We start from the raw sequence: 23592 nt of genomic DNA on the forward strand, positions 1-23592 counted from the left end.
AATCTAACTTGCACATGTTTTTAATAAAATTTTTATGTATACATTAGCTTTATAATGTATATAATACATATTAATTATATTTATATGTACATGCATATATTATATATTAATAATTGTATATATATGAATATATATTTGAATTTTGAGTCTAGCTAGGAGCTGGAGTAGAGAACAGTTTAAAAGTAAGTAAGTAAGAGTGTAAGAGCAAGTAAGGAATTCTAGATAACTGGAGTAAGAACAGCATGACTCATTCCAAATGACTTCTCAGTTGTCATAATCCTGTTTTATAGAATCAGTCTAGTCTATATAATTGTTTAGAAGAGACAACTTTTTTTAAAATGCTTTTTCAGTGGTATGAGTGTTTATTTCTGGATCCAGATCTTTAGAAAAATATGTGGAATTATGGTATTGAAGATATCTTTGAGCCTATCATTCTGCTTTTGAAAAGTATCTTAATCTTTGTAGGGGTTTGCTTAAGTCTGCAGAACAAGTGTAGAAACTAGCTGAGAGTTGAAGTTGAGTTGTTTCAGACTAATAAAAATTAATACCTTTGAGCTTCATAATAAAGCTAGGCTGAGGACATTGAGAGAAGCAATTTAGGAATGCTAGCAGTGAATGAATGAAGCAATGTAGGAATGGTAGCATTTCATTGGTGGAAGAGACCTTAAAAGTCCAATTTCACCAGTCACTAAGAAGGTTTTTTTTTTTTAATATTTATTTTTTGGGAGAGCGCAAGCAGGGGAGAGGCAGAGAGAGGGGGACATAGGATCTGAAGCAGGCTTTGCGCTGACAGGCTGACAGCAGTGAACCCAATGTAGGGCTCGAATTCCTGAAGGAGATCATGACCTGAGCCAAAGTTGGACACTCAAGCAAATGAGCTACCCAGGTGCCCCAAAAGATGTTTTTAATATAAATTATTGTAGGTTGGGTCCTTTAGCATTTGACCTACAGACATATAAGTTGTTTCTTTTTTAAATCCCGTATTTTCATTGTTAATATATCTAAATGAGGGGTGGTTGGGTGGCTCAGTCAGTTAGGCATCTGACTTTGGCTCATATCATGATCTCATAGCTCGTGAGTTCAAGCCCTGCATCTGGCTCTGTGCTGCCAGCCTGGAGCCTGCTTCAGATTCTGTGTCTCCCTCTTTCTGCCCTTCCCCCCCCCCCCCCTCTCTCTCTCTCTCTCTCTCTCTCTCTCTCTCCAAAAATAAATAAACATTTAAAAAATATGTATACATAAATATCTAAATGAACCTATATCCCTTTAAGCTGTTTAAATTATCTTATTGATCAATTGATGTTTTCTCTAAAATTGACATTTAGAATCTGCAATGATAGACCTTATAGTTTTTCAGCCAAATGTGTAGTGAAATTAAATTGTACCTCAAATTGCAGTATACTGCTGCCTATAAGCGGTGTACAGTATTTCAGAGAAACAAGAATAAGAAGGAAGTGGGTAAGCAACAGGTATAATAGACTAACTTCTATAGCTACACACCAGGGATGGAGACATATATACTGAGATACAGGAGTATTTGGATCCTTAGACACTGATAGCACATACACAGAAATGGACATTTTTGCTTAAAAATTAAATTATTCTTTTGGTTGTTTTTTTATAATTAGGTACACATAGTTGAAAATCATTTAGTTTTGCAAAATGTTAGAATTTGTCCTTTTTAAAAAATACAGGAAACCAAAACGTAAATGAAATTGATTTGAGTTAAAGAATTATTTTGTAAGTACCCATCATATCCAGTGTTATAACTTATTAAGTAAAATTTTATTTTGGAATACTCTGCTTCAGAGATCACAGGAGGAAAAAAATGTTGGTTGCTGGCAAAGAAGGGATTTAAATCCTTGCTTGGCAGTAATAGCATGGTGAAATGCATTTTTTGTGTGTTTCGTTTATAGCACATCTTCATTACCTCCACTAGACTGGCCTTTACCAACTCATTTTGGACAATGTGAACTGAAAATAGAAGTGCAACCTAAAACTCATCATCGAGCCCATTATGAAACTGAAGGTAGCCGAGGAGCAGTAAAAGCATCTACTGGGGGACATCCTGTTGTCAAGGTATGAGTTGGGACTTATTTTGGAGATATCATACATTTTTTAATGATAAAGTCTGTTCATTCAGGTACTGCTGAGCACAAAAAGAAAATTCAAAGCTTAAAACTTCTGTTGAGGTTTTATGTTTTTGTTCATATGGCACTTCTGCATTGAGGTTATTTTTTTCGCTAAGTTGAAACATATTCTTTTGCTTGTGGACTGACTCTCCAGCTGAGAGGAAAGATTGTAGTGGTCAAACAGTTGTTTTTCTTATTAAAAAACCCAAAATAACAAAAAACAACTGTATTATAAACATAATACATGCTCGTTTAAAATCGAAGTAATACTGGGGCGTCTGGGTGGCTCAGTCGGTTGAGCTTCCGACTTCAGGTCAGGTCATGATCTCTCAGTTCGTGGGTTTAAGCCCCACGTCAGGCTCTGTGCTGACAGCTCAAAGCCTGGAGCCTGCTTCAGATTCTGTGTCTCCCTCTCTCTCTGCCCTTCCCCAGCTCATGCTCTGTCTTTCTCTCTCAGAAATAAATAAACATTAAAAAAAATTTTTTTAATCCAAATCCAAGTAATACCAAAAATAAAGCAATAAATTACCCCAAATACAAACCCCTCAGAAATAAGCAATTGTTAATATTTGATTAACATTCCAGATAATTCTCTGTGTATATTTAGTGTAAGTCTGAATGGATGGCTAGAAAATAGATTGAATTTTTTTATGGATAGCATTATACTGAACATCTTTGTGATGAAAATGTTTATTTTTATTTGAATTTATTAGGAAAAACTAACATGAAATCATAAAAATATGTAATAGTTGAGCATGTGAAATATACTTAATAGGTAAATTTTGAATCGTAATAGTTGAATGTTAATTTTAATATTTGAATGAAGTATTTATAAAATGAAACAGAAGTAAAAAGTAAGAACTACTGAATCTTAGATATTGTTCTTCCCGCTCAGAGATCCTAAGAAGATCTAAGGTTAAACATACTAAATTATTGAGAAACTGAATCACTGTTTTAGATGGTTTGAATTTTGACTCCCTGCTTTGAAAAATGAGATGATTGTCTTAAACTTCTCCTGCTCTACCCAGGTTCTACCTCCTGAATTTTGTTGCTTCTGTTATTTTCCCTTGCAGATCTACAGCCATCTTCCCACCCTTGTACCCTTCTACACTCCATTGTTTAGCTTTAGTCCTATGTCTAGTTGGATTCAGTGATTACTACTGATTTTTACATGTTTTATTGTTAAGTGTTTTGTTTAAGGAGGGCTTTGGATTCTGTATTTGTTGGGTTCTTTCATGTTTGATAATGTTTGTTGGCTTAAATACTCAAACATCAGAATGGCCTGTATATAATAATCTTGGGGCACCTGGGTGGCTCAGTCGGTTAAGCATCCGACTTCAGCTCAGGTCACGATCTTACGGTCCGTGAGTTCGAGCCCCGCATCGGGCTCTGGGCTGATGGCCCAGAGCCTGGAGCCTGCTTCCGATTCTGTGTTTCCCTCTCTCTCTGCCCCTCCCCCGTTCATGCTGTGTCTCTCTCTCTCTGTCTCAAAAAAAATAAATAAAAACGTTAAAAAAAAAAAATTAAAAAAAAAAAATCTTGAGTCACCTATTTTCTCTCTCAGGACTTGTCTTAACAGCATTGTGTATTGTGGACGAATTAGTTTTATCTGAAGTGAATTTGAACAATACAGGTTATGAACTATCATTTCCTGTATCAGCCATGATTTATGATTTATCATTATTATCTAAACAATATTTAATAGTTCTTGACAAAGCTTTACATTTTAGGTGGGTTTTTAAACGACTTGTAGCAAGAAATAGCAGTTACAGAAAGAGATCAGGTTTGTGGTTACCAGTGAGGGAACTGGATCAAGGTGGTCAGAAGGTACAAACTTCCAGTTATAAATAAGTACTGAGGATGTAGTGTACAACATAATGATTACAGTTAACACTGCCATATAGTATATTTGAAAATTGCTAAGAGTAGATCCTGAAAGTTCTCATCACAAGGAAAACAACCTTTTTTTTTCTCTATCTCTGTCAGTTTTTGGTAAGTATATGAGGCGATGGATGTTAGCTAAATTTATCATAGTAATCAGTTCACAACATAAAAATCAAGTTATTTATATACCTTAAATTTATGTACTATTTTATGTCAGTTGTCATAAGAATTCTCTCATTTGTTTTTTTTTTTAATTTTTTAAATTTATTTTAATGTTTATTTTTGAGAGAGAGTGAAAGCATGCATGAGTGGGTGTGGGATAGAGAGAGAGGGAGACACAGAATCTGAAGCAGGCTCCAGGCACTGAGCTGTCAGGGCAGAACCTGATGCAGGGCTCGAACCCATGAACCACGAGATCATGACCTGAGCGAAGTCAGATGCTCAACTGACTGAGCCACCTAGGCGTGCCCTGCCGTTTGTTCTTAGAGTCACATTTTGCTCTTAAATGAGAGCTTATTTCAGTTTTATTAAGGAAGAAGATTGCTTCATTTACTGTATCTTTGAGTTTTCTTACCAGGAAAGAAATTATTTACAAGTCCTTAAGTGAACAAAAATTTTTTGAGAGTCCAAGTGGTTTGTTGCCACAGTATTCCTTTAATTACAAACTGGTTCTCTGAGGTGCCTGGGTGACTCAGTTGGTTAAGAAGCCAATCTTGATTTCGGCTCAGGTCATGATCTCATGGTTCATCAGATGTAGCCCTGTGTCACGCTCTGTGCTGACAGTGTGGAGTCTGCTTGGAATTTTCCCTCTCTCACTCTCTCTGCCCCTCCCCTGCTTGTATGGTTGCTCGCTCTCTCTCTCTCTCTCTCTCTCTCTCTCAAAATAAGTAAATAAACATTTAAAAGAAGAATTAAAAAGATAAAAAATAAAAACTGGTTCTCTTTTGGGGCTCCTGCTGGCTCCATGGAGTGTGCAACTCTGTCTCAGGGTCGTAAATTCGAGCCCCAAATTGGGGTGTAGAGATTACTTAAAAAACCAAACTGGGGGTACCTGGGTGGCTCAGTCGGTTAAGCGTCCGACTTCAGCTCAGGTCACGATCTTGCGGTCCGTGAGTTCGAGCCCCGCGTCGGGCTCTGGGCTGATGGCTCAGAGCCTGGAGCCTGCTTCCGATTCTGTGTCACCCTCTCTCTCTGCCCCTCCCCCGTTCATGCTCTGTCTCTCTCTGTCTCAAAAATAAATAAATGTTAAAAAAAATTTTTTTTTAAAAACCAAACTGGTTCTCTTCTTAGGAGGAGACTGGCACTTCTGGTATCATCATCGTTGCTTTATATTGTCCTTGTGAGTGACTTTTTTTTTTTTTTTTATAACTTCTTACCTGAAGAATTATATCATTACACTTGAAATTACTGACTTAACCAGAGTATGTCTGGATGCTGATGGTTCTTTATCAGTCTTTCCAAGTACCTATGATACTCCCTTTCAATCTGAGATTATTTCTTCCTTTGTACAAGAAAATCTGTATTATGTATCTGTATACCTTTCCTGTCCATTTGTTTTGTCCTTTACTTCAGGGACTCCAATTACTAGTCAAATGTCAACTTGTCTTTGTTTATCCCCCATGTCTTTGTGTTTTTTCCTCTGGTTATTTTAATGTCTTACTACTTTGTGTGTGTGTGTGTGTGTGTGTGTGTGTGTGTGTGTGTGTGTGTTTAAAGCTCTGCTCTGATGTTTTTGATCTATTCGTCACTTGCTGTTTCTAATTTAGCTTCTAATTTTTTTACGTTTATTTTTGAGAGAGACAGAGAGAGACAAAGTGTGAGCAGGGGAGGGGCAGACAAAGAGGGAGACACAGAATCTGAAACAGACTCCAGGCTCTGAGCGGTAAGCGCAGAGCCTGATGTGCAGCTTGAACCCACAAACCGTGAGATCATGACCTAAGCTGAAGTTGGATGCTCAACTGACTGAGCCACCCAGGCGCTTCTCTAAATTAGCTTTTAGATCTGCAGTTGTGTCTTGAACTTTAATTTGATTCTTTAGGTCCATTTTCCACTCATTTGATATTTTATCATTATATTTTATCTCCTGATTTATTGAATTTATATTCTTTATTTATATTTATATAAATATATTTATAAAAAAAGACTTTATATATATATTTTTTAATGTTTATTTTTGAGAGAGAGTGTGAGAGAGAGTGTGAGCAGGGGAGGAGCAGAGGGAGGTGGGGGACAGAGCATCCGAAGCAGGCTCTGCGCTGACAGCAGCTAGCCTGATGAGAGCTTGAACTCACAAATCATGAGATCGTGACCTGAGCTGAAGTCAGACACTGAACAGACTGAACCCCTACTGAATTTATATTCTTAGATTTTTTAGTGTGGAACATTCACTGGTAATCAATTTCTGGGTTTTGTCTTTGTGTGTATGTTTTTTTGAGGGGGAGGTTTTGTTTTCATTTTTATTTCATTAGTCAAATGTCTTATATAATTTGTTCCATTTTTCATTAAATAAAAACAAGAACAAAAACTGTATACTATGATTGCCTAATTGTCATGCCTTATCTTCTCCATTTTGTTTGAGAACTTTGGTCTGTAGCCTGAGGAGATTGGGGTAAAGAGGTACAGAGTTACTTTAGGGTAGGCCTTGTTGGGTTTGGCTCAAGAGAGTGAACAATATCATGTATTATGGCCCACTCCCAGAACTCTAGTGTGTATCATATTTTCATGAGCTGTGCTTATTCCCCTAATACAGCACAGAGTCCTGGAAGATGGTCAGCACTCCTGACCTTTTCTGCCCTGCCAGAAGCCCTGGAGCATAATGTAGTATCTTTTATTCTTGAGGAAAAGTTTTTCCTTAACTTTTTTCGGAGCTACCTACTTAGAACTTTGATTTACTTTGCTGTAAATTAGCATGAGTTAGTGTTTTCTATTTTGTTTTCTCATTTTATTACTTTTATACCATTAATGTAATTATTTTATTTTTATTATTTTTTAAAATTTATTTTTAGGGAGAGAGTGAGAGAATATGTGTCCACGAGTTGGGGGAGGGGCAGAGAAAGACAGAGGGAGTGAGAATCCCAAGCAGGCTCCACCCCAGTGCGGACCCCAACTTGGGGCTCAGTCTCAATACCATGAGATCATGACCTGAGCAGAAACCTGGAGTTGGATGCTTAACTGATTGAGCCACCTAGGTGCCCCAATTTATTTATTTATTTATTTAGTTAGTTAGTTAGTTAGTTAGTTAGTTTATACTTACTAATTTTATTTACTGCTGTTGCTTTTCCTGGTGGATGAAGTATGGATTAGTTAGTAGTTGTGCCATATAAATCTTAATCCTCTGTTTCACATTCCTCGTACTGCCACCACCACCACACACACATACATTTTGGTTATTTTGTTAGCTATTGAGTAAAGAAGATTGTGATACTACTTCATTCCATTGTCTTTATGCAAAATCAGATAATCAGAGAAATCATTTTCCTCATAATCAGAGACAAATAAGCATTACATGATGAGAACAGGTCATCTCAAATTGGAAATGAAACTGATGCCTGACTCTGTATACTCTACCACACTTGCAGGGTTGTGTGCTTTGTAGGGACACTCTTCATTTCTGTATGTCCACTTCTGAGACTTCATTTTTTCCATTAACAGAGGTGGCCCTTTTTCAGCAACTAAGAGGACTATTTGTAGATTTCTCTGCTATTCTGAGAATTTTGTAATGCTCGGGAAAGGACGGCATCATTTGCTATTCCAGACTGGTCTGAGCATCACACGTAAGAGTGGCATGCTTGGTTCTCAAGACAAAAAAAAAAAAAAAAAGCCTTGATTTTGCTCTCTGAGTAGTGGCTTATTTTCTTTTAAACATTTTGTTGCTAAGAACACATCATTAAAGTACACAAGTCTTAACATGTACAGCTCAGTGAATTTTTAATATACACATACCCATATAACTACCACAAAGGTTAAGATATAGAGTATTTTAAGCACCCTGAAGACTCCCTTGTGCCCTTCCCAGTTTGTATCCCCCGACCAAAGTTAATCATGCTTCTGAACTTCTTCTCATCATAGATTTGTCTTTTCATTCTTGAATTTCATATAAATGGGATCATATAGAATATCCTATTTTCTGTCTGGCTTCTTTTATTCAACATTATGACTGTGAGGTTCATCCATTTGCGGCGGGTAGTTTTTCTTTTTCTTTGCTGTGCATTACTCTATTGTATTAATTTGCTATAATTTCTTCATCTGTCCTCCTATTCATAGACACTTGGTTTGTGTCCAGTTTTGGACTATTTTGAATAAAGCTGCTGGACTATTTTGAATAAACCTATGTTCTTTTTTCTCTTTTTTAACACATCTCTTTTATTTTTTATTTTAATTCCACTGTAGTTAACATATGGTGTTACATTAGTTTCAGGTGTACTACACCTATCTTTTGATAGACAGGACATTCACTTGTTTTGGTAATATGTCCGTTGAGTGGAATTGCTGGTATTGCAAAGTGCCCATACCAGTTTTTACTTCTGACCAGTCATAATATGGAGGTTTCAGTTACTCCACATCTTCACTGGTACCAACACTTGGTTGCTGGTATTTTTTAACTATTTCAGTGGGGTTGTAGAAGAATCACACTGGTTTTAATTTGTGGTTTCCTGATGACCAGTGATGTTGAACATCTTTTCACATTTGTTTTCAGACATTTGGCTGTCCTCTTCTGTGAAATGTCGGTTCACATTTCTTGACCAGTTTTTAAATTGTCTTTTTCTTTTTGATTTGTAGGGTTTTTTTTTTTTTTTTTTTTTTATTAGTGTTTTGAATGTAAGTTTTTTGTCAGGTATATGCATTGCAAATATAATTTCTTCTCATTGTCTTTTGCTTGCTTTTTCACTGTTTTGTTTTACTTTTTTGTTGTTTGTTTTGAGAGAGAGCTTAAGCAGGGGAGAGATAGAGGGAGAGATAGAGGGAGAGGGAGAAAGAGAATTTTAAGCAGGCTCCATGCCCAGGGTGAGGCTCTGTCTCACCACTTTGATATCATGACCTGAGCTGAAATCAAGAGTTGGACGCTTAGCTCACTGAGCCACCCAGGCGCCCATTGATGTGTGTTTTGATGAATGGAAGTTTTTAATTTTAATGAAGTCCAAATTATTAGTATTCTTTTTCCTGAATAGTGCTTTTATATCCTGTTCAAGAACCCTTGCTTACATACCAAGGTTATGAAGGCAGTCAGTCTCTTGTGTTTTATTCTGGAAGCTTTATTGCTTTACCTTTTATATTTAGGTCTATGGTCTTTCTCAAATTATTTTTTGTGTATGGACTAAAGAGGTAAGGATTAAGCCCCCCTTTTTTTATCGATAAAAGTTGACTCAGTACCATAATTGAAAGCCCATCATTTTTCTCTTGTGCTGCATTGGTGCCTTTGTCATAAATCAGGTGACTATATACTGTGGCACTCTTTTTTTTTTTTTTTTAATTTTTTTTCCAACATTTTTTATTTATCTTTGGGACAGAGACAGAGCATGAACGGGGGAGGGGCAGAGAGAGAGGGAGACACAGAATCGGAAACAGGCTCCAGGCTCCGAGCCATCAGCCCAGAGCCTGACGCGGGGCTCGAACTCACGGACCGCGAGATCGTGACCTGGCTGAGGTCGGACGCTTAACCGACTGCGCCACCCAGGCGCCCCTGTGGCACTCTTTCTTAACTCTTCATTCCATGCCACTGGACTATTTGGTCTATGTTAGTACCATCATTACAATGCCTTAATTACAATGGCTTTGCAATAAATCTTATGATTTGGTAGTGTGAGTCTTCTTTTAAGATTCTTCTGACTATTCTAGGTCCTTTGCATTTTTGTATGAATTTTAGAGTCAGCTTGTCACTCTCCATCCCCCCTTAAAAAAAAAAAAAAACAAACCCATGGGGATTTTGGTTAGGATTACCTTGAAAGTATAGGTCAGTTTGGAAAGAACTGACCTCTTAATAGTATTGATGCTTCCAGTCCATGGATATAGTTTATCCCTTCACTTATTTAGGTATTATTTAATTCCTCTCTGCAGTGTTTTATAGTTTTCAAGGTAGAAATCTTTCACATCTTTTGTTATTTCCAGTTTCAGTGTTTTTAATGCTATTATTGTATTTTTTATTTTATTTACTTTTTTGTTTCTAGAATATAGAAATATAATTGATTTTTTTAAATATTGACTTTATATTTCTTGACCTAACGGTTTATTTTAGCTTCTTTTGGGTTTTCTAAATAGTTGGGTCATCTTTGAATAATAACCGTTTTACCTCTTTATAATTTTTATACCTTTTTTCCCTAAAACTTTTATTGTGAAATACACTTAACATAAAATTTATCATGTTAATTATTTTTACATGTATGGTTTAGTAGTATCAAATACATTCATAATGTTGTATAACTTTGACCACCATCCATTTCCATAGCTCTTTTCATCTTATAAAACTGAAACTCTATACCCCTCTTTTTTGTCCCCTTAGCTCCCAGAAACCACCATTCTTCTTTTGTCTCTATGATGATGTTGACTACTCTAAGTACTTTATATCAGTAGAATCATACAGTATTTGTCTTCTGTGACTGGCTTATTTCACTTAGTAATAGCCTCAGGGTTCATCCATGTTGTAACATATAACAGAATTTCTTTCCTCTTTAAGGCTACATAATATTTCATTGTATACACATTTTGCTTGTCCATTCATCCACCAATAGACATATGAGTTGCTTCCACATTTCAGTTGTTGTGAATAACATTGCTATGAACATGGATATGCAAATATCTTTTTGAGACCCTGCATTCATTTCTTTTCAGTATATACCCAGAAGTAGAATTGCTGGATCATATGGTAATTCTGCTTTTAATTTTTTATTAAAAAAATTTTTTTTTGAGAGAGAGAGCATTAGTAGGCGAGGGAGCAGAGGGAGGGAGAGAAAGAATCTTAAGTAGGGTCCACACTCAGCGTGGAGCCTGATGCAGGGCTCTATCCCACAACCCTGGGATCATGACCTGAACTGAAATCAAGAGTGGGATGCCCACCTGAGCCACCAAGGTGCCCCTCTACTTTTAATTTTTAACCACCATTCCCACCAACAGTGTACAAGGGTCCCAGTTTTTCTACGTCCTTGCCAATGCTTGTTTTCTGTTTTTTTGATAGCAGCCATCCTAGTGAGTGTGAAATGGTGTCTCATTGTTGTGATTTGCATTTTCCTTCTGGTCATTGAGTTTGAGCATTTTTTAGATTTATTGACCATTTGTATAACTTCTTTGGGAAAATGTCTTTTCAAATTTTTCCCCGTTTTTTGAAATAGGTGGTGTGTTTTTCTGTTGTTGAGTTTTAGGAGTTCTCTCTTTTTCTCTTCCTCTGTGTATGTATATGTGTATAAAAACACATGTTTGTGTGTGTGTGTGTGTACACACACACACACACACACACATATATGTAGTTTATACTTATGTAATTAAAATTTTTAAATGTTTATTTTTGAGAGAGAGAGAGAGAGAGAGAGACAGGGTTTGGTGGGGGGGTTGTGGAGGAGCAGAGAGGGAGGGAGACACAAAATCCGAAGCAGGCCCTAGGCTCTGAGCTGTCAGCACAGAGCTCGACACAGGACTCGAACCCACGAACCACAAGATCATGACCTGAGCTGAAGTCAGACGCTCAACTGACTGAGCCACCCAGGGGCCTCTATATTTATGTAATTTATATATTTATATTATTAGATGTATGATTTGCAGATATTTTCTCCCTTTTTTTGGTTCTCTTTTTACTCTATGGATAATGTCTTTTTTTTTTAATCTTTCTAGTTTTTATGATTTTTATTAAAAAAATTTTTTTAATGTTTATTTTTGAGACAGAGAAAGAGAGACAGAGCATGAGCAGGGTAGGGGTGGAGAGAGAGGGAGACACAGAATCTGAAGCAGGCTCCAGGCTCTGAGCTGTCAGCACAGACCCCGAAGGGGGCTCAAACTCACGAACCATGAGATCAAATCCTCATGAAGTTGGACACTCAGCCAACTGAGCCATCCAGGCGCCCCTTATGATTTTTACTATTAAAAAGATTTTTTAGAGATAGAGCGGTGGAGAGGGGCAGAAGGAGAGGGAGGGAGAGAGAATCGTAAGCAGGCTCCACGCTTAGCATGGAGCCTGAGTTGGGGCTTGATTCCACGAGCATGAAATCACAGCCTGAGCCAAAATCAAGAGTTGAATGCTTAGCTGATTGAGCCACCCAGGTTCCCCTGGATAATGTCTTTAATGCCCCCAAATTCCGATTTTCATGAAGTCCAATTTGTCTGTTATTTTGTTGACTTTGTCTTCATATCCTAGAAAGAATTGTCAAATTCAGTGTTGTGAAGCTTTTGCCCTAGGTTTTCCTCTATGAATTTTGTAGTTTAAGTCATACATTTAGATCTTTTATCCATTCATGTTAATTTTTGATAAATGTCAAGTTAGATGTTCAGCATTATACTTACGCATGTAGATATCCAGTTGTCCCCACATCATTTGTTGAAGACTATTCCTTTCTTCGTTGAATGGTCTTGACACTATTGTCAAAAATTGTTTGACTATATGTGCAAGAGTTTATTTCGAAGCTCTTAATTTTATTCTGTGGCTCTATATGTCTGGCTTTATGTCAGTACCACAGTGTTTTTATTACTGTGGTTTTGTACTAAGTTTTGAAACTTGGAATTGTGAGGCCCCAAGTTTTGTTCTTTGTTTTTGAAGATTGTTTTGGCTCTTTAGGTCCCTTAGGTTCCATAGGAGTTTCAGGGTAGGTTTTTCTATCTCTGCAAAAAATGTCATTGGGATTTACTTAGGGATTGCATTAAGTCTGCAGATTGCTTTAAGTAGTATTGTCATCTTAACAGTATAAATCTTGACTCCAAGAACAGGAGATGCATTTCCATTTATTTATGTCTTTACTTTTTTCAGCAGTGTTTCATAGTTTTCATTATACAAGTCTTTCACCTCCTTGATAAGCTTTTTTTTTCTTTTCAAATTTTTATTTAAATTCTAGTTAGTTAACATACAGTGCAATATTGGTTTCAGGAATAGAATTCAGTGATTCATCACTTACATATAACACCTTAGTGCTCATCATAACAAGTGCCCTCCTGATATCCATCACCCATCTAGCCCATTCCCCACCCACCTGCCTCCATCAACCCTCAGTTTTTCTTCTCTATCTTTAAGGGTTTCTTATAGTTGTTTCCCTCTTTTTTCCCCTTCCCTTCCCCTTCCCCTTCCCCTTCCCCTTACCCTTACCCTTACCCAAACAAAATTCATCTGTTTTGTTTAAGTTCCACATGTGAGTGGAATATACGGTATTTGTCTTTCTCTGATTTCACTTAGCATAATATGTTGTAGCTCCATCCACGTCCTTGTAAAGGGCAAGATTTCATTCTCTTTGACTGCTGAGTAATATTCCTGTGTGTGTGTGGGTGTGTGTGTGTGCGTACATGTGTGTGTACCACATCTTCTTTATCCATCCATGGACATTTGGGCTCTTTCCATAGTTTGGTTGTTGTTGATCATGCTCCTTGGTTAACTTAATTCCAAAATGTTTTATTCTTATTATTGTAAATGGAATTGTTTTCATAATTTTTTTTCTAGATTGTTCAGATTGTGTATAGAAATACCAACTGATTTTTGTGTGTCGACTTTGTGTCCTGATACTCTGTTGAATTCTGTGAATAGCTGTGTGTGTGTGTGTGTGTGTGTGTGTGTGTGTGTAATCATTAGGGTTTTCTTCATATAAGATCATACCATCTAAGAACAAGGATAACTTCACTTCTTTCTTTCTAATTTGGGTGCCTTTTATTTCTTTTTCTTGCCTAATTGCTCTGGCTAGAATTTCTAGTACTGTTTTGACTAGAACTGGTGAAAGCAGGCATACTTGGGTTGTTCCTGGTCTTCTAGGAAAAGCTCTCAGTCTTTCTCCTTTGAGTATGATGTTCATTGTGGGTTTTTCTTTTTCTTTAAAAAAAAATTTTTTTTTTAACGTTTATTTATTTTTGAGACAGGGCATGGAGGGGGGGGGGGGGGGGCAGAGAGAGGGAGACACAGAATCTGAAACAGGCTCCAGGCTCCGAGCTGTCAGCACAGAGCCCGACGCGGGGCTCGAACTCACGGATTGCGAGATCATGACCTGAGCCGAAGTCGGCCGCCCAACCGACTGAGCCACCCAGGCGCCCCTGTGGGTTTTTCATATATGGCTTTTATTATATTGAGCTAATTTCCTTCTAGTTTGTTGAGTGTTTTTTTTTTTTTTTTTTGAGACAGAGAGAGACAGAGCATGAATGGGGGAGGGTCAGAGATAGAGGGAGACACAGAATCGGAAGCAGGCTCCAGGCTCTGAGCCATCAGCCCAGAGCCCGACGCGGGGCTTGAACTCACGGACCGCAAGATCGTGACCTGAGCTGAAGTCGGACACTCAACCGACTGAGCCACCCAGGCGCCCCATAGTTTGTTGAGTGTTTTTATCATGAAAGAGTATTGGATTTTGCTAAAGTTTTTCTGAACCAATTGAGATAATCATGTGATTTCCTCCCTTCATTCTATTAATGTAGTATATTATATTGATAGATGCTTATATGTTGAACTATTCTTGCATTCCAGGAATAAATCTCACTTGGTTACTGTATATAACCCTTTTAACATGCTGATTAATTCAGTTTGCTAGTATTTTGTTGAGGTCTTTTGCATCCGTGTTCATAAGGAATATTGGTCTGTAGTTTTCTTGTTGTGTCTTTGGCTTTAGTATCAGGGTACTGTTGACCTCATGGGATGAGTTAGGAAATGTTCAGTACTCTTCAGTTTATTTGAAAATATTGAGAAAGATTGGTATTAGTTCTTTAATGTTTGGTTGAATTCACTGGGTCCAGGACTTCCTTCTTGAGGTGATTTTTAACTACTGATTCAGTGTTCATACTAGTTATAGGAATTTTCAGATTGTCTATTTCTTTTTTTTTTTTTTTTTAAGTTTATTTATTTATTTTGAGAGAGAGTGCATGAACTGGGGGTGGAAGGCAGAGAGAATACCAAGCGGGCTCCACACTGTCAGTGCAAAGTCTGACATAGAACTTGATCCCACAAACCATGAGATCATGACCTGAGTCGAAACCAAGACTCAGATGCTTAAATGACTGAGCCACCCAGGTACCCCCAGATTTTCTATTTCTTCATAGTTTAGTCTTAGAAAGTTTTGAGTTTCTAGGAATTTGTCCAGTATGGTTATCCAATTTGTTGGTATACAAATATTTATAGTACTCTTAATCCTTTTTATTTCTGTACAGTTGGTAGTAATGTCCTCATTTTCGTTTCTGATTTTAGTAATTTGAGTCTTCTCTCTTTTTTCTTAGTCCATCTAGTGAATGAAAGGTTTGTCAACTTTGTTGATCTTTTCAAATAACCAACTTTTGGTTTCATTGATTTTCTCTAGTGTTTTTCTCTTCTCTATTTCATGTATCTCTGCTCTAATCTTTATTATTTTCTTCCTTCTGCTAGCTTTAGGTTTAGTTTGTCCTCCTTTTTCTAGTTCCTGAAGTTATAAAGTTATGAATTTACAACTGGAAATCAGATTCCCCCCCTCTTCCAACAAGGATTGCTGTTTTTTATTATTGTTTCTTGTTTTTTTTTAAGTTTATTTATTTTGAGAGATAGAAAATGTACACATGCTCGCAGGGAGGAGAGGTGCAGAGAGAGGGAGAAAGAATCCCAAGCAGGCTCTGTGCTGTCAGCACAGAGCCTGACGCGAAGCTCGATCTTACGAACTGTGAGATCATGACCTGAGATGAGATCAAGAGTCGGATTCTTAACCAGCTGAGCCACCCGGGCACCCCTGTTTCTGGTGTTTTGATTGCTGTAGGCTGTTTCTTTACCAAGGATCAGCCTGAGGTGTAAATTTAAGATCTCTGGTCTTTTTTTTTTTCCTGATCTTTTCTGAGCCTTTCCCTAAGCATGAGTGTTTAGTTTCTAATTTTCCCCAGATATGCAGTTGTTTTTTTAATATCCTAGTCTTAATATGTGTCTTCCAGAAGGGGAAAAAGAAAAATGTGGTGAATTTATAAATGGAGAGTGCAAAAATAGAAACTAAATGTTCTTTTATTATTAAATTGGTCTGGTAGATGTATGGTGTGTGTGTGTGTGTGTGTGTGTGTGTGTGTGTGTGTGTGTGTAGAGTCTCATTTTTTTTTTTTTTTTTTTTTAGTTTATGGTTAGGGACTATAGAATTATGCAGCACTGCTCTTCCACATTACCAGTGGGGTTTTTTTGGGTTTTGCACATTCACAGTGTTTTTGTTTTGTGGGGTAAAAAATTTCTATAGTGCCTTTAGAATGCATAAGCACAATTGAGAAAGAGATGCAGTTTAGTCTGAAGTGAAACTAAATTGTTTACTTGTTGCCAGGAAATTAATCTTTAATAAGTTTAATATAGTTTATAAGTAGTATTTAATCAGATTATTTTTCTTTTTAATACTTATCTAAATACGGGAAAATAAAGTCCATAGTTTTTTATTGGAGTTGTATAGTGAAAATGTACGTTTTCATTCACTAGGATTGGAAGAGTCTTGTAGTTCTTAACTTTCTGAATTTTGTTTTAAATGTTTTAACATATTACAGATTCTCATTATCTTTTAGAGTAAGTTTTAGAACAGTTATTTTAAAAGAATTTGGGGTACCTGGGTGGCTCAGTCAAAGTGTCTGACTTCAGCTCCAGTCATGATGTCAGGGTTCATTGTCTGGCTCTGTGCTGGCAGCTTGGAGCCTGGAGCCTGCTTCAGATTCTTTGTCTCCCTCTCTCTCTGCCCCTCCCCCACTCTTACTCAGTCTCCTCTCTCTCAAAAATAAATAAACATTAAAAATAAAATAAAAGGGGCGCCTGGGTGGCTCAGTCGGTTGAGCGTCCGACTTCAGCTCAGGTCATGATCTCACGGTCTGTGAGTTTGAGCCCCACGTCGGGCTCTGTGCTGACAGCTTGGAGCCTGGAGGCTGTTTCATATTCTGTGTCTCCCTCTCTCTGACCCTCCCCTGTTCATGCTCTGTCTCTCTCTGTCTCAAAAATAAATAAACGTTAAAAAATTTTAAATAAAATAAAATAATTTGATTTTCAAATGGACATGTATCCCCAGAGTGCTAAAAGTCAACATGCAACTTCACAACAATGCCAAATTCAGTGACATTTTGCAGATTTGTGCTGATGTTAATTGCAAAAACTTGCTTTTTTCAGTGCTTTGTAGTTTATAAAATGTTTTCTCAGAGTTTATATTTAATATTCACAAGAGTTCTTGGTAAAGGGCAAGGCAAGTACATTGTGCAGATGATTTAAGATTACACATGATGTAATTGGCAGAGATCTTAAACCCAGGTCTTTTGACTCTGCTACTCTGTTTTCTGTTTTACCATATTGCCTCTTAGACTGCAGCTATGTTATAATGTCATAGTTCTTTTTATTAAGTACTTTCACATTCTTTCATTTAATTCTCCAGATAAGCCTTTTTAGAAACCCTGGTCTTTGATTTAAAGTCATGTGTTATTTCTACTACCTTTATATAAAGTCCTCAGTCAAAATCTTAGACTTTTGTTTACCATTATTGTAGTTTAAACTCTCTTGGATTAATCATGTTAGGCTAACTACTGTGACCAATACTTCCCAGTGTTCAGTGGTTTAGGACCTAAAAAAAGGAAGCTTATTTATTTTCTTTTAGATTGTCACTCATGAATTCAAGGTCTGTCCTCTTGTGATGTCATCATCTTCAACACATAGCCTCCATGGTTCCTGAGAAAAGCAAAGGGAGTATAGGGAAGGCACATAAGATGCTTGAACCTGGAAGTTACTACCAGTTATTACAACTCACAGACCTCTGGCCAAAAGTAGTCATATGGCCCTACTTAAATACAAGGAGACTGTGAAAAGTAGTCCCTGTGAAAAGTAGTTGTTGTTGGGAGCCTTTCCTCAGCAACAACTCTATACTGTACTATACATCACAGCTCTGCATAAATCTTTGGTGTCACTGTCTCCTCTGCCATATCCCCTATACGGTATGGTCTTTTGATTATATTCAGGAGTTTAGTAGTAGCTAAGTGACTAATATGGGTTCTTCAGTCACACTGCTTAGGTTTGAATCCTGGGCTGTACTGTGTCTTTGGCCAAGTAACTAAAATGTTGTAGATTTTTTTTTTTTTATTAAATCATTCATTGCCTAATTTATTCACCCATCTATCCTTTTGTTCACTGAATAAATATTTTTTGATTGCTCGATACCTTACAGACAGTATTGTAGATGCTGGGGATCTAGAGATGAACAAAATAAAGTCTCTGCCCACATGGGCCTTTCTTACATTATACTGAGAGGAGACAATGAGTAAGTAAATAAAATAATATTGTAATGTATTAGGTAAAATATTGAGAATTAGAATATGATATAAGAGGCTAATTATGGGAGGAACTTTACCTCTGGTTCCTTTTTTATAAAACAAGGATAACACCCTAAGAGCTGATAGGAGGATTAAATGAAACACTGCATGGACAGAACATGGCATAGTACCTTACACATAGTAAATGCTCAGAAAATGTCAACAAATGTTGATCAGTATTCTGTGAACCCTGATGAAGAGTAAGTAGCCGAGTAAGATACCAACATTGGCATCCTAGAATTCACCTGGAATGATTAGTGTCATTTGAAAGAGTTGTGTTTGCATTCCATGGGCTAGTATTGTATCAAAATGAAAAGAGAAGGGCACTTAAGCACTAGTTGTAGAAATCTTTCTGGTATTTGTTAAAGGACAATTTCAGATGTTCTCAGTATACTTATACATTGAGAGCTAAGAAGTTTCTGAAGTATATATTTTTTGAAATTATGGAAGAACTCAAAACTGAAGCTTTTGCAAAATACCTCCTACCTTCTAGCCATCTAATAAGTTGATTTCTTTTATTTAAAGTAAACAACCTTAGTAATTAATGTGGTCTGCAACTATTTAATACATCCAAGACAGTCTGTTACTTAGCTGGGGATTCAGTGGGGGGAGATCAGACATGTTTCCTACTCCCATGAAATTTACAGTTTGGTGAAGCTTGCAAATGAGATAACAATAAAGTATGATAAAGGTTTAAAGGATGAAATTCACATCTCTCAAAGAGGACATAGCTGAAGGGGTTGAAATGGGCACTGCTTATTTGAGGAAAATTCCTAGCTAATTAAAAACATTAGCCAGAGAAAAGGTAGATACTAAGTAAGGAAAGGTATGAAGCAGAGGGAAGAGTTTATTTATTTTAAAGTTTATTTTGAGAGAGAGAGAGAGAGAGAGAGAGAGAGCGCGCGCAATGGAGGGGTAGGGAGAGGGAGAGAGAATCCCAAGCACGCTCCTTGCTGTTAGAGCAGAGCCTGATGCAGGGCTTGAAGCCATGAACCGTGAGATCACGACCTGAGCCAAAACCAAGAATCAGATGCTTAACTGACTGAACCACTGAACCTCCTTAGGGAAGAGTTTAGAGCTGCACTATCCAATTCAGTAGCTACTAGCCACATTTAAATTTAAATTAACCAAAATTAAAATTTCAGTTCTGAGTTGCATCAATAGAACTTCAAGACTTGGTAGGCATGTGGCTAATGACAGACAACATTGTCTTTTTAACAAATGATGCTGGAGCAATTGCACATCCATAGGCAAGAAAATAAATTGGAACCTAAACCTCACATCTTACACAAGAATTGATTGTACATGAATCATAGATTTTTTTTATTGTTTATTTATTTTTGAGAGAGACAGAGACAGAATGCGAGTGGGTTAGGGCAGAGAGAGAGGGAGGCACAGAATCCAAAGCAGGCTCCAGGCTCTGAGCTGTCAGCACAGAGCCTGATGCGGGGCTTGAACTCATGAGCTGTAATATCATGACCTGAGCCGAAGTCAGGCGCTCAACTGACTGAGTCACCCAGGGGCCCTTGTGGATTTTTTTTTAATGCAGATGTAGAAGATTTTTATCATTGCACAAAATTCTGTTGGGCAGTGCTAGTTTAGAAGCCAGGGAACAGAGACAGGTTCTCTTTTTCAAATATGAAAGGCGTAGAACAAGAGAGTTGCTTTGTGGTGATGGAAGAGTTCCTTATCTTTTATTTTTTATTTTGTATTTTTTACATTTTTATTTTATTTTTGAGAGGCAGAGAGAGAGCACAAGTGGGGGAGGGGCAGAGAGAGAAGGAGACACAGAATCTGAAGCAGGCTCCAGCCTCTGAGCTATCACCATAGAGCCTGACGTGGGGCTCAAACTCACAAACTGCGAGATCATGACCTGAGCCAGTCAGACGCTCAACTGACTGAGCCACCCAGGCACCCCTCACGGATTTTTTTTTTAATGCAGATGTAGATTTTTATCATTGCACAAAATTCTGTTGGGCAGTGCTAGTTTAGAAGCCAGGGAACAGAGATAGGTTGAATGTTGCAAATATGAAAGGGGTAGAACAAGAGAGTTGCTTTGTGGTGATGGAAGAGTTCCTTATCTTTTTTTTTTTTTTTTTTTTTCAACGTTTTTTATTTATTTTTGGGACAGAGAGAGACAGAGCATGAACAGGGGAGGGGCAGAGAGAGAGGGAGACAAAGAATCGGAAACAGGCTCCAGGCTCCGAGCCATCAGCCCAGAGCCATCAGCCCAGAGCCTGATGCGGGGCTCGAACTCACAGACCGCGAGATCGTGACCTGGCTGAAGTCGGACGCTTAACCGACTGCGCCACCCAGGCGCCCCCCTTATCTTTTTAAAAAGAAATTTTTTTTTACATTTTTATTTTATTTTTGAGAGGCAGAGAGAGTCAGAGCACAAGTGGGGGAGGGGCAGAGAGAGAAGGAGACACAGAATCCAAAGCAGGCTCCAGGCTCTGAGCTGTCATCACAGAGCCTGACACGGGGCTCGAACTCACAAACCGCGAGATCATGACCTGAGCCGAAGTCGGATGCTCAACTGACTGAGCCGCCCAGGCGCCCCAGAAGAGTTCCTTATCTTGATGGTGATGGTGATTACTTGAATCTACACATGGGATAAAATTACATAAAACCACACATACGTTATATTATACAGTAATAATTTTACTAAGACATAAATATTTTAGGGCCACTTGGATGGGTCACTTGATTACATGTCCAACTTTGGCTCATGTCATGATCTTGTGGTCCATGAGTTCAAGCCCTGCGTCGGGTTCTGTGCTGACAGCTCAGAGCCTGGAGCCTGCTTCAGATTCTTTGTCTCCTTCTCTTTGCCCCTCCCCTGCCCTCTCTTTGTCTCTCTCAAAAATAAATAAACATTTTAAAAACAGACATAAATATTTTAATTCAGTAGCTCAAAAGGTACTGAAATTTTTAATTTATTATTATTTTTAATGTTTTTATTTATTTTTGAAGGAGAGAGAGACAGAGCATGAATGGGGGAGGAGCAGAGGGAGAGGGAGACATAGAATTTGAAGCAGGCTCCAGGCTCTGAGCTGTCAGCACAGAGCCCAATGCGGGGCTTGAACTCATGAACTGTGAGATCATGACCTGAGCCGAAGTCGGACGCTTAACGACTGAGCCACCCAGGCGCCCCAAAAGCTACTGAAATTTTTAAAATGGGGATTGTAGAATTTTTTTCATATTTCGACTTTATATTTCATCATATACCAAGATCATTTTCCAGGTGATTTTTTATTATGATGTTATATGCACATTTTCAGTTTGAAGCAGTTTATATTATGGAAATTTAATTATTTTTAGTATCTGTATGATGTGTTCTCATGTTTCTGATATATTCAGATTCCTTCCCCCCAAGTAATTTAGCAGACCTGATAATAGAATTGCTCTTATTGAAGCTGCTCTAGTCTGTCCTATAGTGACCTTTCGGCTTTAATGCTCCAGCTTTAGTTAAATTAAGCAGGCACAGACTTTTGCTATGGAAACGATACGAAACATAACAAACAACTTGGCTTACTTTCTTCTACAAAGCAGAAGGTGGCCTGAAAAGAGGTATACTGATACTAGATGAGAGTTTTTTTAGAGAGTACTGTTAAAAGCAATAATTTGTTTATGATCTCAACATAATGCTCATCTGGAAATGAGATGGGAAGACTGGGTAATTTATTTGATGTTGCTTTAAAATTCCTAAGATGCATAGGAAAAATGCTATTTTTCACATATTATATAGTACATATGTTTGGAGCATATGTTGGCTGAAGTATGTGTTATGAACTATGTTCCCTTTGAAATCTTATATGCATGATTACGTTCCCCCATCACTGGTTTATTTTACTATTGAAGTATAAAGGACAGGTGGCTTATGTCTTTGCCAAGCTGGTATTAAAGTGAGCTATCTAATATGACTAGGATACTTTGGTATATAGTACTTAGGTACGTTATGTGATATTTGGGTAGCTTAATAGATAGTAATAAAGTTTTTATTTGTATTTTCTATTTTAAACTTCATTTTGAGCAGCCTACTTTAGTGGCTATAATTCTTATTTAAATAATTCTGTTGACAAACCTCATGAGTTATTTTTTGCCACCAAATTGTACTCTTATTCCAAAGTTCATTCATTCAACAATCATTGAATGCCTGTAATGTGCTAGATACCATATTGGGCTCTGAGGATAACATATTGGGCTCTGGGGACCCTGTCCCCTTCACAGTACTTAGGGGCAAATTGTAAAGTTGTTGGTGTTTCTTCCTCCCCTAGATGAACAGTTCCATAGAATAATTTGTTCAATTTAGATTAGACATGAAAGAGCAACGGATATAGCAGAATAATCACTTATTAGCCATGAGTTTCCAATTTCTTCTTCAGTTACTGACTTATTTAGGCTTTTTTGTTTTTATTGTGATCACGTTGGCATTTTATTTTTTTATGGAATATATTTTTTTCTTTTTAAAAATTTTTTCTTAATGTTTATTTATTTGTGAGAGACAGAGCAGGATTAGGGGAGGGGCAGAGAGAGAAGGAGACACAGAATCTGAAGCAGGCTCTAGGCTCTGAGCTGTCAGCACAGAGCCCTATGCGGGGTTTGAACCCATGAACAGCGAGATCATGAACTGACCTGAGCCGAAGTCAGATACTTAACTGACTGAGCCACCCAAGTGCCCCTAGAATATTTTCAATTTAATTAAACCTATGTAAAATTTATTAACTTTGTCTACCAAAATATATAAAAAGAAATCACAACTGAAAACATTGAGGGGCACCTGGCTGGCTCAGTCAGTGGAGTGTGCGACTCTTGATCTAGCGCTTATAGGTTTGAGTCCTACATTGGGTATAGCAATTACTTAAAAATAAAATCTTTTTTAAAAGGGAAAATATTGATAGATTTTTTTGACTATATAAATATTTACAGAAAACTGCAACTTCCAGTTAAAGATAGTAAATTGAACACATGTGTTTACTCTCATTAGACATTAGACAGCTGTAACTTAACCTTGTTGGATAGAGAGAAAGAGTCAATAAAGAGCACAAGTCATTTTATATCAAAGAACTGTGGAAAGACTCAGGAATGTGAGGCACTGGGTATCTCTGAAAGTGGGGTGTGAGATGAAGCTGAAAACAGAAAGATTAGTTGA

General features: G+C 37.5%; 1 protein-coding gene across 1 annotated transcript in view; it reads left to right on the plus strand.

Annotated features, from left to right (window-relative positions):
- Positions 1–23592, plus strand: part of NFATC3 (nuclear factor of activated T cells 3) — a 128627-nt gene that overhangs the window by 43720 nt on the left and 61315 nt on the right. The window contains exon 3 of the mRNA XM_049622976.1: positions 1914–2076. Within this exon, the coding sequence (XP_049478933.1) occupies positions 1914–2076 (163 nt within the window). The remainder of the gene's footprint in view (positions 1–1913; positions 2077–23592) is intronic.

Source organism: Panthera uncia (genome assembly GCF_023721935.1).
Source record: "Panthera uncia isolate 11264 chromosome E2 unlocalized genomic scaffold, Puncia_PCG_1.0 HiC_scaffold_20, whole genome shotgun sequence".
Classification (NCBI taxonomy): domain Eukaryota; kingdom Metazoa; phylum Chordata; class Mammalia; order Carnivora; family Felidae; genus Panthera; species Panthera uncia.